This window comes from Anomalospiza imberbis, chromosome 26, assembly GCF_031753505.1.
Source record: "Anomalospiza imberbis isolate Cuckoo-Finch-1a 21T00152 chromosome 26, ASM3175350v1, whole genome shotgun sequence".
NCBI classification, from domain to species: domain Eukaryota; kingdom Metazoa; phylum Chordata; class Aves; order Passeriformes; family Viduidae; genus Anomalospiza; species Anomalospiza imberbis.
In genome coordinates this window covers 4,101,485-4,115,923 of record NC_089706.1, presented here as the reverse complement: position 1 = coordinate 4,115,923, position 14,439 = coordinate 4,101,485, and the positions used below count along the sequence as shown (strand labels likewise).

Here is a 14,439-nt window from a genome sequence, read left to right as displayed (position 1 = left end):
AAACTGCATTAGAAATATCTGAATATTCCACAGCCTTTGGAGGATGATGAGATCTAACTGTTGATTGCTTCTGTGGGTTTTTATAGGTAACCTGGTCATTGAAAATAAACCAACCCCTAGTTACACTCCCAACGTAGTGGTTGGGCAGACTCCTCCAGGAACAAACCACGTCAGCAAAGCTCCAGGACAAATCAATCTGGCGCAGCTTCGACTGCAGCACATGCAGCAGCAAGTGTATGCCCAAAAACACCAGCAGCTGCAGCAGATGAGGATGGCCCAGCCATCCTCTGCATCCGTGCCCAGGCAGAGCAGCCCCCAAGTCCTGCAGCAGCAGGTGAGTCCCTTATGTGTTCTTATTTCACCTTCTTTCACTTTATTTCACCATAACACTGAGATTTAAAATTGCCCTGTCAGATCTAAACTTACAAAGCAATTTATAAACTAAAATCTTCTGAGATTTGAGATGCTTTAATGTGACAGCTCTTGGCTTTGCTTGATGTTATGTTACTACTTCTGTGGAAAGAGATGGGCTTCTTTTCTCTGTGTTAAAAGCACAAATTTTAAAAAACCCAAACCCTTGCAGCCTCCCAGGTTGATCAGCATGCAGACCATGCAGAGGGGTAACATGAACTGTGGGGCTTTCCAAGCACATCAGATGAGAATGGCTCAGAATGCTGCTCGTATACCAGGAATCCCACGCCACAATGGACCTCAATACTCCATGATGCAACCTCACCTTCAAAGACAAGTATATCCTGTGTACACGCTTCATTTGTGCCATTGTGCCAGCCTTTCATTCCAGTAGATGGTACCTCCAGCTGTAAATGTGTTTATCTGTCCCCCTGTAGCTCACAGCTACACACATTTATATGCTTCTTTTCCATGTTGCATTACTGTGCTGTGACAGTTCTGCTGAACGTAAGGAAATTCAAACCTTAGGGGTGGAAATGAAATGAAATGTTTGTGTTGCAGTTTAGTTCTGGGAAGCAAAACGTTTCCTTTTGCACTTTTCAGTGGCATTCAGCTGAAAAGAACAATCAGAGGTTTATTAGAGAATAGTGAGGAGTAGTGAAGTTCAAAGTGATGTAGTTGAGGGGTTTTGATTAAATCAGCTGCTGAAGTGTTTTTAAATTCACACCTGAAGCATTGATGCAGAGCTCTGCATGCCATTAAGAATAAAAATCCTTGACAATGCATGTTAATGTGACTGAAATATCAAAAGTGACTTAATATTACTTGAAACAGTTAAAAAAATTAGACATGTCCACTCTAAAGCTATCTTTGGAGGAAGTAGTTGCTTTAAGAAAACACCAGTATTTATGAAATAACTTGGTGGAAGAAGTGCTGTCTGTTTAAAATCGAGCCACGTGAAGTATTTTTTCCTTTCCAAGTGAAGAAGAGCAGCAGTTGCTCTGCCCTCAGTGCTGGCAGGTGCTGTGCTAGCTGTGCTGTGAGCTGTGCCCCGCTTGGGTTGCGGTCTCTCGCAGGGCAGCGCTGCAGCGGGAGCCGCGCTGGCCCCGCGACCCAGCGCGGTGTCTGTGTCTCCCCAGCACTCCAACCCCGGCCACGCCGGGCCCTTCCCGGTGGTCTCCGTGCACAACACCACCATCAACCCCACCAGCCCCACCACGGCCACCATGGCCAGCGCCAACCGTGGCCCCACCAGCCCGTCCGTGTCGGCCATCGAGCTCATCCCGTCCGTCACCAACCCGGAGAACCTGCCCTCCCTGCCAGACATCCCCCCCATCCAGGTCAGTGCTGCTCCCTTCTCTCTGCTTCTGTGGCTGGGTACCAGGACTTGGCCATGGAATGGTGTAACTGGCATTTAAAGTTGTAGAATTACAATCTTCAGCCCCTCTCTTAGGTGTGCAGGTGGTTTATCCGTGACCTGCTCCACCTGGTAACCTTTAGATTATTCAGTATTTAATGTAGTCCTGCAGTGCTGCTCCCTTCTCTCTGCTTTTGTGGTTAGGTACCAGGATTTGGCCAGGGAATGGTGTAATTAGCATTAAAAGTTGTAGAATTAAGATCCTCAGCCCCTCTCTTAGGTGTGCAGGTGGTTTATCTGTGTAGGGCTGACCTGCTCCACGTGGTAACCTTTAGATAAATCAGTATTTAATGTGTCCTCTAGTCCTGCAGTGCTGCTCTGCTTTTGTGGTTAGGTACCAGGACTTGGCCATGGAATGGTGTAATTGTAAAAGTTGTACAATTACAATCTTCAGCCCTTCTCTTAGGTGTGCAGGTGGTTTATCCGTGACCTGCTCCACCTGGTAACCTTTAGATTATTCAGTATTTAATGTGTCCTCTAGTCCTCCAGTGCTGCTCCCCTCAGCTGCTCTGCTTTTTTGGTTAGGTAACAGGACTTGGCCATGGAATGGTGTAATTAGCATTTAAAGTTGTAGAATTTAAACTCATTTCACCTCTAAAATACTGCAAAAAGTTGTTCAAGCCCTGGGAGTAAAATGGGAATGACACACTCCATGGCATCCACAGAGTTCTTGTCGTGTGTAGAGGATGAATCAAACTCTACAAAGAACTCTAGTTAAGCTGGTGATTGAAACCCAGATGTCATGGATCAAATGGTTCCCTCTAGCCTTGTTAAGAATTAGAACCCAGCCCTGGTCAGACCTGGGGTGTCACCCTATGGAATGTTTGGGTTACCCTTCCTGACCTGCCCCAGAAGGTTGTCACCTATGAGGAAGTAGAAGCCAATGCCAAGAAATATGTTCTATCTATAGCACAAACCTCAGAAGGACCTGCTCCACCTGGTAACCTTTAGATTAATCAATATTTAATGTGTCCTGTAATGAAATTAACACTTTAGTTAATCCCAAGTACCGTGTTCACTTCCTTTCTTCCACAAGACCGTCACGTGGAAGATACCAGTAGAATAATTAATGGTGATGTGTTTTGAGTGCCCTGAATGGTGATTTGTTCAGGGTTAAAGCTGCCTGGAGTTTCTCTTTGAAGTTCCTAGAAGGAAGCACAGAGGGGACATGTCCCACTGTCCCACAGAGAGGGGACACGAGCTGAGGTGGATTTTGAAGCTCATTTGAAGAGGTGAAAAGCACAATGTAATGTACCCGTGGAGGCAAAGAAAGTAAAAGGAATGTGATTTCTGCAGGAGTGCTTGGGAGGGGAGGAGGATGATGGCTTCATCCTGAGAACAGGACCTTTGCATTGAAATGCCCATGTAAGACCCAGGAGATTTGGTCACCATACAGGAAACAAAATAAATTTCATCCAAGATGGTCTGCTGGAACACCAGCTGCAACTTTGCAACTCTTTAATGTTCAGGGCTGGTGTGTTCAGGGTTCTCAGGGGGCTGCAGGTCATTTTTATTGTGAGAATGGTGGGGAAGGAGGAATCCCATCTCAGTGTGAGCAGTCTGCAGTGCTGAGGCTTTGAACAAAGCATTACCATGCAACTTCCAGGTGCACTGAAAATGCAGAATTCTGCTGAGATACTCTTCTTTTTGTACCTGTCCATGTAATAGCTGTTAGGGAGTTTAGTTGGATTTAGTGGATAGAAGTGTTAGTCCCTCAAGCTGCTGGCACAGTCATTAAAACCCCCTTGGAATGCAGTGTGTTTCAAACACATTATTGCATTTTACACACTTAACACATTTAAGCAGTTACAGCAACAGGGTCCCCGTTTCCTTGGGTTTAACAAGTACTAAAATCTATTTGAAAAGTGAGTGGGAGATTTCCCATCGTGTTAAGGAAGGACAAGATTATGACCTCCCTTCGTGTCTTAATTATGGAATAACTTGTACAGCCTCAGAAATCTGGTAGTCCATGACTAACACAACACCATGTGTGTGCCTGACACACTGAGGAGCTGGCAGCCAGAAAGTTTGCAGTGAGCTTGTGTAAGTGCAGCCCAGGATCATACTGGAAAAAAAACTCAAATTTAGGAGCTTTTGAAAAACATCACTTGGAAGTTTCTGATTTGAAAGCCTGATTTCTGCATGAAACTGATAAAAATACTTGCTGATGTCCTGAATGCTTGAAGGGAGAGGGAACAATTCCAGTAAAGATAGTGATCACAGTTTAAAGGTGTGAATGAGACCTGTCTGATTCAGATTTTTGTTTTTCCTCCTTAGCTGGAAGATGCTGGTTCCAGTAGTTTAGATAATCTGCTAAGTAGATACATCACAGGCAGCCACCTCCCCCCACAGCCTACGAGCACCATGAATCCCTCCCCAGGACCTTCAGCTCTGTCTCCAGGGTCATCAGGTAAATCTGATGGGTTTTTCTAGAGCTTCCAGAAAGTGATGGGTATTTTCTGGTATTTCAGTTGAAAAAATTTGCCTAGCATTTCCTGCCAGAAGGGAAGTGATGTTTTATTTAAAATTTGTTTTGCTCAGAAACAGATTATTCTGGAAATTTAAATTTTACCCTCCTTTAGAGAGATGTCTTTATGGCAACAAACTGCCAGCACATGGATGCAGTATTCCAGGTATATATATTAGTGTGTGTGTATTCATATATATCCATATAGAGACACTGTCAGGGTCATTCTGAGTATAACTAATTAATGGTAGAGCTTTTCTTATGCATATGAACAAATTAAGTCACCAGTACCTAACACTGAGTTATTTGAACATTGAAAATGTCTATTTTTATAAAAAAGAAGATTATTTCAGTCAATAGGAAGAAATCCTTCCCTGTGAGGGTGGTTATGTCCTGACACAGGGTGCCCAGAGCAGCTGGGGCTGTCCCTGGATCCCTGGAGGCGTCCAGGGCCAGGCTGGATGGGGCTGGGAGCATCCTGGGATAGTGGAAAGTTCCCCTGCCTGTGGCAGGGAGTGGGACTGGATGGGCCCAAACCATTCTGGGACTTGATGTTTCTCTTGCTTTTCTCTACAAGACTTGTAAGATCCTGGAAATGAATGGCTGCAGCAGTGGGGCTTCCTGTGTTTCTCCAAACCTGCATGCAAACCATGCTTTTTGGACTTTATTGGCTCTCAGTGCATAAAATTGGAGGCTTTAGCACTGCTTGGATTAGGTGAAATAATTATTGGGACTCTTAAGGACTGTGTGTTGTCACTTTTTATTTAATGTGCTGTGCTAGACTGGTTGTGATCAAAAGAGAGAACAGCTGGCTTAAGTGACTTAGTACACTGGGATATTCCTGCAGCATTTCTGGAGTTTCTCAGCACTAGTCAGTGAATGTAAACTTGTACCAAATCACCTTCTGTGCTGCTTTTTGCAGGTTTATCCAACTCCCACACTCCTGTGAGGCCCCCCAGCACCTCCAGCACAGGCAGCAGAGGAAGGTGAGTGTCACATTAACAGTGACGGGTTAAAAAAATCAGACATGAATAATTTCAAAAAGGATTGGCATTTGGCAAACTGTGCTTTGTCATAACTGTGACCAAGGAATGGAAGAATGCTTACATCAAGATTTATATTTTTAATTTTTTTTCCTGCACTGTGATTCTCCTGTGTCTTGTAAACTGGAGCTGTTGTAAATGTGCTGATTTGCAACATTTACAACGACCCTTTGCCTTTTTTTGGGAAACAGTTACCTGAATTTCTTTGCCCTGTTGATTTATCCTCTTATTTATCTTGTGATGTGCTGATGTCTTTGCAGCTGTGGCTCCTCGGGCAGGACTGCTGACAAAACTGGCATTGGCTTCAAGGCTGACCAAGTGAAAGTAAAGCAAGAGCCAGGCACAGAGGAAGAGATCTGCAGTTTCTCAGGAACAGTAAAGCAGGAGAAAACAGAGGATGGCAGAAGGAGTGCTTGCATGGTAAAGTTAGTTTATGCTCAGTGTTTTCCTGGCAGCATGTTTAAGAATTTGGAAAAAAAACCACATTTTTTTATTCTAAAGCTTCATTCCAAGAGGTGTTTTCTCCCTGGTAATGTTCTGCCAGGCACAGAGTGGCCTGTAATGTAAATTTTGTCTTTAATGATTGAAATTGAGTGTAATAGAGTGTATTTGCTGCTTTTAATCCCTAATTAATAAAAGCTGTGAGTCACCCATTGATAGTGGACATTCCCACATCAGTAATTGCATTCAGAACACCTCCAGTCAGTCAGAAGTTCTTAGACCAAAGTATAAATCAAATAATTAGCAAATGAATATTTTCCAGTGCTTCCCAGCTATGCTTGATTGAACAGGATTGTGCACAGGGAGTTGAGGATTTTTCCTAATGACAATGAAGTTGTCATTAACAGCTTTTAATGAATTAGTGTGTTTGGCTTGTTGTAGCATTTCTCTTGTTATATATCAGAAGAAATGAGAGTGTCCTTCAAAGAAAGGACATGTGCAGTTTTCAATACTGCGTGCAGCTCAGCTCTGCCTCACGAATTTCCCATGGTTTTTGGGATATGAGCATGGTACCTTTGAATGGTGGGAGGCTTTTGAATTCCACCACAGGCAGAAAGATGCAGCTGCAAAATCAACTCTGATTTTCCACGTGCTGCTTTCATTCCAGCTCAGCAGCCCCGAGAGCAGCTTGACACCACCACTGTCCACTAATTTACACCTGGAGAGTGAACTGGAAGCGTTGGGAAGCCTGGAAAACCACGTGAAGACAGAGCCAGGAGATCTGAGTGAGAGCTGCAAACAGTCTGGGCACAGCCTGGTGAACGGGAAATCGCCCGTGCGGAGCCTCATGCACCGCTCGGCCCGAGTGGCAGGAGAGGGCAACAACAAGGATGATGACCCCAACGAGGACTGGTGTGCTGTGTGCCAGAACGGGGGGGACCTGCTGTGCTGTGAGAAGTGCCCCAAGGTGTTCCACCTCACCTGCCACGTCCCCACGCTCCTCAGCTTCCCCAGGTAGCGGCTGCAGCGTCGCGGCGTGGGCTGAGATTGTGCACAGAACCCAAAGTGGTGTTTCCTCCAAAATCAGCTTGTTCTGGGTGGTTTCTTATACTACAGAAATACGACATTTCTAAGGCCTTGCCTGAGTTGTTGGTGTGTAGCTGATCAGTGTTTATTTGATAACAGAATCTCGTTCTGTTTATCTGCCTCTGTAAAGTCTCACAGTGTGATTCTGTTGTGTAAAGTCCATTTTAAGGCAAGGTGAGAAGGGTTTACTATAAAGTTTATAAAGTATTAAAGCATCATATGAAGGCAGGAAAAATGACCCTGACTGGCAGAATTATTGTGAGCATTAAGGGTCATTCCTTAGCTTTGGGTATCCAAGTCTTTACTGCAGTAGAATGTGAATCTGTAAGAGTGAGTAAAAACTATTTGTAGTCATCCCTGATGACAATTTATCCCTGGATGTTTGGAATAATTGTGGTTTTCTCTTTAGTGGAGAGTGGATATGTACATTCTGCAGAGACCTGAGCAAACCTGAAGTGGAATATGATTGTGACAATTCCCAGCACAGCAAGAAGGGCAAGACAGCACAAGGCCTGAGTCCCGTGGACCAAAGGGTGGGTGTCAAACCTGCAGGAATCTGCTTCCCAGAAATCTGCTGTCTCACATCAGCTGCCCCCCACTGACTGGAGATGGTTTTGCTTTGGCTGAAGCAAATTAAATGTAGTTATGGCTTTGCAAACAACCCAAAATGATTAATGAGATTTTTCCTGCTGTGGCCACATCTCCAGGTGTTGGTGAGCATGGGAGTGCCCCAGTGCCTTGGGACTGTAATCACCGGGGAGCTAAAATTCAGCATGAACACAAATTCTGCATTTAAATGCATCATTTTACATGCACTTGATTAAAAGTCCTTTGCAATGAAGGTGTCACCTTCATAAAATATTTTTTGTGAGCTTGGTGTGTTGAAGTGCATTCTGTGAGAGGTGCTGGGATCCAGGTGCATTCTTGGGGAATTTTAATTACCTTGACAATCAGAATTATTTTTAGCTTTATCAGTCAGCCTCTGTGTAATGTTAAGAGCATTACCAAATCATATTCCTCTAAAGGAATTACAAGCAAAGCAAGGAAAAAGATTTCAGCAAGGAATTTATAGAAACATCTGGCTCTGCTTTTAGATTGTTCAGTTTTGTCTTGTGGGGAAGAGAAGAGTCTGCAGCTCAGTGCTTTCCTGTTACATGTGGTTGTGATTGCACAAAAGCAGTAAAAGTGATTGTAGTTGGTATTTTCTTTTTTAAATTTGCAGTATGTTAGCATGTCTCTCCGTGCTCGACTTCAGCCCATGGCTTTTGGTTAGGAGGGAGAAAACAAAGAGGAAATTAGTGAACAGTAAATGGGCTTCTGCCCCTCAACTCTGCCCTCCTAAAAACTTTTCCTTTTTTAATTAAGTTGAGGGGGTTGCATTTAAATTTTCTAGTACTAAGCTGTTAAAAGTACAAGCCTGTTTAAAGTGGGGAGGTATGAGTTTCTGGGCTAGGGATAAATTAAGACTAATTATCTGACCCTGTTTATTTCTTTATAAGAAATGTGAACGCCTCCTGCTTTACCTGTACTGCCACGAGCTGAGCATTGAGTTCCAAGAGCCAGTCCCAGCCTCGGTGAGTCTCCTGAAAAACAGCTGGGGATTTCTGTTTGGTGGAACAGCCCTGAGAGTCTGGAGCTGAATTTGGGAAGGAACTGACTGCTTTCACCAGGATGAGTCTAAAAGTTCTGGCAGTCATCCAGCATTTCATGGGTTTGAGAGGGTGAGCAGCTGATTCTGGAGCTGCTCCAGGCAGATGCTTCACTCCCAGTCTCAAAAACAGATATTTAAAAATACTTCCAATTAGCAGTTATTGAATTGGAAGAAGATGTCTCAGGCTACCCATGAAACTCAAAATGCTTTAGGAGGGCTTTTTGTTGCTTTTTGGGCAAACTTCTGAATGAGAGGAGGGAATAAACTGTTTTGACTCTTGTGTTTTCAGCTGCAAAAGAAGTAACTGTAATGAAAAGCTCTACTGTGCTGTGGGAGACACTGAAGGTTAGGAAGAATCCCAGAATCCCAGACTGGTTTGGGTTGGAAAGGACCTTAAAGCCCATCCAGTCCCACCCCTACCAGGGGCAGGGACACCTTCCACTGTCCCAGGTGGCTCCAAGCTCCATCCAGGCTGGCCTTGGGCACTGCCAGGGATCCAGGGGCAGCCAGAGCTGCTCTGGGCACCCTGTGCCAGCACCTCCCCTCCATCACAGGAAAGGATTTCTCCCCAGTATCCAATCTAAATCTACCCCCCTTCAATTTAAAACCAATCCCCCTTGTCCTGTCACTCCATACTCTTATAAAGAACTTTTAAATCAGTTTGAGGAAAGGAAATCGTTCTGCTTTGCTGAACAAGCCTGAAATGAGATAAGGGATTGACACCTTCAGTGCAGAAATTAGGCTGTGAACTCTGTAGCCGTTCAGGGATAAGTCACTGTTGGTTTTTTACAGATACCAAACTACTACAAAATCATAAAGAAACCAATGGATTTATCCACGGTGAAGAAGAAACTTCAGAAGAAGCATTCCCAACACTACCAGACCCCCGAGGACTTCGTGGCTGATGTCCGGTTGATCTTCAAGAACTGTGAAAGGTTTAATGAAGTATGTTAACTTCCAATCTGAACACCATTTGTCCTTTTAAATGAAGATTTATTTCAACCTGGTTGTGCAGCTTCTCCCATGAAAAGCTCTGCTTCCAGCTGTAACTTCTGCTTTTGGAGCAGATGCTGAATCAGACACTTAAAAGCCAAACAAAACTCAAGGCAATTGCAGAATAACTTCTCATTTTTAGTTCAGTTGGGAGAGCAGAGGGAACCTCGAAAATGCATTCAGTGGTATCTGTGAGTGAGGAGCAGAGTGACCTGGTTACTGTGCATCAGGTTGATTGTAGAAGTGCTTGGGAAGTGCCATAAAGACAACCAAAGAGTCCTTGAAAGTGTCTCAAGCTGCCCAGGTAATTGTTTTACACTCGTGGAACATGGTGGAATCCACTGAGAATCTCCCTCTACTGAGGAGAAATCTGCCTTTCTGTTATTCTGGTTTTAGTACCTCACACAAACGAATCCAACAAAGCTTTGTGGCTCCTATGGCTCTTATTAACCTTCCTGCTTGAATTCCTTGGTGGTTGGGATCTCACAAAAATCAGTTTTCAGTGGATAACTTGGGTATGGGGTCATATTTTTACTCATTTTGCAGTGAACCCATCTGATAATGAAATATCCCTTACACCTGAAATGTGACTTGGGGAGATAAATGACTTGAATGTTCCTGCTCGTGGAGCAATGGAAAAAATAATCTGAATATCAAAAACAAAAAAGGTGATACTGTGCTGAAACTGAGTAGGAGCTAAGGGGGTTCCTGATCTTTGAGATGCTTTAAAGCAAAGATGACAAAAGCCATCACAGGGAATGGCTTTTTTCTGACCTCAAAATGCAGAAAGCAGCCAATATTTCTTATTTTTCTGCAAAATGTAACCTGGACTTGCAGTGTTTGGGCTGCATTTCTGGCCCCATGCAGAAGGAAACTGAAGGAACTGCACAAAGCTGCAATTAAAACCTCCCTAGGAAAATTCAGGGTCAATGATGTGATGCTGGAAGTGCCCACAAGCATTTGGGACTCTGACAGCCCTGACTCCTTTATGTCCCTGCATTAGGGGAGGTTCATGAGGCAATTTAATTATGTGAACTTCTCAATCAGGGGAATTAATGAAGCATCCACTCTAGAGGAAAACATGCTGCAGCTCTTAGAGACCAGAGTACAACAAGGGAGGAAGGACTGAGAGGTGTGCTGGTTTTTTTTCTTACTTTTTTTTTAAAAATGTGTTTCAGCTTGCCTGGCTCATGGCAAAAGTTGAGTCACTCTGACCTCTCACAGCAGCACCATGTCGAGTGCCTCTAAGCCAAATGCTTTTCCAAAGCAGAAATGCAGCTGGGGTAATCCCCAGGAAATCTCCTGGAGCTCTTCCCTCCGAAGGAGACTTTCCCACAATCATGTCCAGGCAACTCCAGTTTACTGTGAGGAAAGCAGTGATGAGTAAAAAATGGCTGGGAGCCACTTGTACAAAAGTTGTGTGTTCTGTTGAAGGTTTATTTACCACCTAAGACTGTTTTATACCTGCTGCCTAAGTTTGGGAACTAAAGCTAACAAACCATAACAAACTGTGTTGTTGTTATGGCTGACTTTAGTCATCCAATCCTGTGCGATCTCGTAACTTTAGAAAGGATTATAATTTCATTTTTTTTGACTCTGGTATCCTTTTTAGATGATGAAAGTTGTTCAAGTTTATGCAGAAACACAAGAGATTAATTTGAAGGTAAGCGTTTCAGACCATGCACACTTGGTGAAGGGATGTGCATTTCCAACAGGTGAATATTCCTGTCTTCTTTCATCCACAGGCTGATTCAGAAGTAGCACAGGCAGGGAAGGCAGTTGCATTGTACTTTGAAGATAAACTTACAGAGATCTACTCAGACAGGACCTTCCAGCCTTTGCCTGAATTTGAGCAGGAAGAGGATGATGGTGAAATAACTGAGGACTCCGATGAAGATTTTATACAACCACGTAGAAAACGCCTAAAATCAGATGAGAGACCAGTGCATATAAAGTAATCTAATGATATGGACCTAAAATTTATTGTAAAAACTGTTATTTAAGTGTTCCTGGAATATTATCATGCCTACAGTGGCCATCTTGCAGAAGCTGATAGCTTTTTAAACAGTATTAGATAACAAAAAACACTTGTACAGAAAAACATTCGCATCAAAAGGGGAAAAAACCTGTATTGTAAATTTTTGGTGGTTTGTATTTTTTTTTTCCTTGATTACTTGCTATATTCTTTCTTTTCCTGATGGAGGGTACACACTCATCCTGGTCTCACAGACAGAGGTGGAGGAATGTTGAAGAGAAGCAGATTGGTAGGAGATGTTCCATGTACAGATAAGACTGTAGTGACACGACCTGCAGGACTGGACCCACTCAGTGACTGTGTCTTGCATTACACTGCAGTGTAAACTGTGAGCAGAGCTCCTGAAATCCCCTCTGTGTCCACTCAAGTGTGTGTTGGTCGCTGCTTTGATCATCCCATTGAAGCAGGACTGTGGATAACTGATCTTCTGTGTCCATCCAACTGTTGACATTTTGCTTTCTTTACTCCATTTTATGTAGAGCAAAAGGAAGAAGAAAGAAAAATCATTAAACTGTTCTGAATGGGCGAGTGCAGGAATGTGAGGCAGATGAAAGGCTAAGCTGGTGGCTCCAACCCCTTTCAGTAGGACAAGGTGTATTTATTAGACTCCTGTACCCAGAACATTTTAATGGCATCCATGGCAGAAGTCTCAGCGTTGTCATCTGTCCCTGACCCCCTGATGAGGCAGAATGTTCTCTCCAGTATTCATTCTCTACTTTTCTGTACTTAAAATATAGACTGAAGAGGTAATAACTGGTTGGGGTGTTTTTCCAGTCTTCCTAAATATCAGTTTCTAATAGACCACTCGGCAAACAATAACCTATTAACTACCAAATGTGTAAAATTTCCTGTATTCACTTTGTCTTATTTGTAAATAGTGAATTGAGATTTCTTGCAGGTCAGCAACATTTGCTGAACTGTTTTTAAGCTAATATGTATTCTTATTGATTGTTCCTATCAAGAAAAGATTTGTAATATATGCTATTTCTAACATTGCATTCATTTTGAGGTTCTGTCTTATTTTTCTTAAGAGTACTTCTCAGAACTGTCTTCAGAAGCAGCTTGTGAGGGAAATGTGCAGGAAGATTGGAATCAGTCTGAGTTTGGGTTGCCTGTCCATCCATTGAACAAAGCACTTGCACAGGGTTTGGCCTTGAGTGGTTTCTGGTCCAAGAGTGAGAACAGAACAATTTCCCAATTCCCTCAGTAACCCCTGGGGCACCTGTGCAGTGCCTTCCCCTGCACTGCCTCCACCCCAGCATTCCTGGTTAGAAATCATGGAATCACAAGGAGTTAACAGCTCCAGGAGTTGTTTTCTTTACTGACACAAGTCAGTGCTAGAAATAAACACAAAATCTGGCCTTCATATTGATCTTGTTAGAGGAAGTTGAAGAATTCGTGTAACCAATGAGCTCGAGATGGCAGACTCTGAATTTGCCATCATTTGTGTGGATCCAGCAATTCTGTGGGAGATCCCTGGGGGTTTGGTGTGCTCAGCACAGCAATTCCTGTGACATTGTACACGCTTTACCATCATGGTAAAGAGAAATATTTTAGCACAATATCAAATTGAGAAATGCTCTCAGCAGTTTTTATGCAAATCACTGCAGATTTGGTTTCTTTTAAGAGAACCAGGTCTGTGTACCTTGGGATTCTCCCTCTTGCAATAAATGAGGGGACTGAAGATGTTTTTAACTTCCAGTTCACTTCTTTACTCAAATGTTACACTTCAAACTCAAACTGGTTGGTTTTTTTTAAATTTCTTAGCCATTAACAGTGCTGGTTTAAGTTTATTTTTTACCAGTTTGTATGTGAAAGGAAAAGGAATTCCACTTCCAACATGTTAAATTGACAAAGAGCAACAACTTTGCCTGTGGAAAAGCTGATGTGTGAATAGGACACTGGTAGTGACAAGGGATCATTTCATGGCTCTGTGTATTGCCTATTTATGCATTTCTAGTTTCTCGGCTTCATTTTGCAAAAGGAATATTATTAAAATTATCATGAAAATAAGATTCTGTGAGCTCTCTTCACTCGGGCCTCTCCTATTTTTGTGGCACTTCTGGTACCTTCAGGCCTCACCTTTTGAGCTCTACCCTGGGCAGCAGCTGGGGATTGGATCCTGCAGAGACCCTGGGGATGAGCCAGAGCACGGGATGGGCACGGGGGGTGCCAGGTGGAGCCCAGGGGATCCCAGGTGGAGCTCAGAGGATCCCAGGTGGAGTCCAGGATGCCAGCAGAGCTCAGGGCATCCCAGCAGAGCACAGAGGGATCCCAGGTGGATCTCAGGGGATCCCAGCAGAGCACAGGGGCATCTCAGATGCAGCTCAGGGGGGTCCTAGATGGAGCTCAGAGGATCCCAGGTGGAGTCCAGGATGGCAGCAGAGCTCAGGGGATCCCAGATGGATCTCAGGGGATCCCAGCAGAGCACAGTGGGATCCCAGATGGATCTCAGGGGATCCCAGCAGAGCACAGTGGGATCCCAGATGGATCTCAGGGGATCCCAGCAGAGCACAGTGGGATCCCAGATGGATCTCAGGGGATCCCAGCAGAGCACAGTGGGATCCCAGATGGATCTCAGGGGATCCCAGGTGGAGCCCAGTGGGAAGGACTCACCCCAAACCCTCCAGGGAGGCTCGTGCACCCCGGCTGCTGCAGGACCAGGACCCTCTGCTCCCCACCCAGACCCCAGAGCAGTTCCCAGTGGTTTGGGACAGCCTTGCCCTTGAGGTGGCCTCTCCAACACTTCACTCCAGGTGGAGAACTTGGCCAGCTCATGCTCAGCATCTTCTGCACACCAGGAGTGCAGCTGAGCTGGACCTTGCTGAGCCTGAGCTCTTCCCTTGCACAGACCCCAGTGACCCTCCAGAGCTGCTCCTCCCATCCATCCCCCAG

The 14,439-nt window shown here is 44.3% G+C and overlaps 1 protein-coding gene across 2 annotated transcripts in view; it reads left to right on the top strand.

Moving 5' to 3' along the window:
* The window catches only part of TRIM33 (tripartite motif containing 33), a 40,076-nt gene extending 26,519 nt beyond the window's left edge, over window positions 1-13,557 (top strand). The window contains exons 9-20 of one of the 2 annotated variants that reach the window (XM_068173319.1): window positions 87-334; window positions 584-748; window positions 1,551-1,751; window positions 4,106-4,238; window positions 5,218-5,281; window positions 5,599-5,758; window positions 6,447-6,793; window positions 7,275-7,398; window positions 8,365-8,439; window positions 9,309-9,461; window positions 11,122-11,172; window positions 11,255-13,557. In XM_068173319.1, coding sequence (XP_068029420.1) covers window positions 87-334; window positions 584-748; window positions 1,551-1,751; window positions 4,106-4,238; window positions 5,218-5,281; window positions 5,599-5,758; window positions 6,447-6,793; window positions 7,275-7,398; window positions 8,365-8,439; window positions 9,309-9,461; window positions 11,122-11,172; window positions 11,255-11,467 — 1,934 coding nt within the window. In that variant the 3' untranslated portion in view covers window positions 11,468-13,557. The remainder of the gene's footprint in view (window positions 1-86; window positions 335-583; window positions 749-1,550; window positions 1,752-4,105; window positions 4,239-5,217; window positions 5,282-5,598; window positions 5,759-6,446; window positions 6,794-7,274; window positions 7,399-8,364; window positions 8,440-9,308; window positions 9,462-11,121; window positions 11,173-11,254) is intronic. The other variant, XM_068173320.1, reaches the window with a different exon arrangement.
* The last annotated feature ends 882 nt before the right edge of the window (window positions 13,558-14,439 follow it).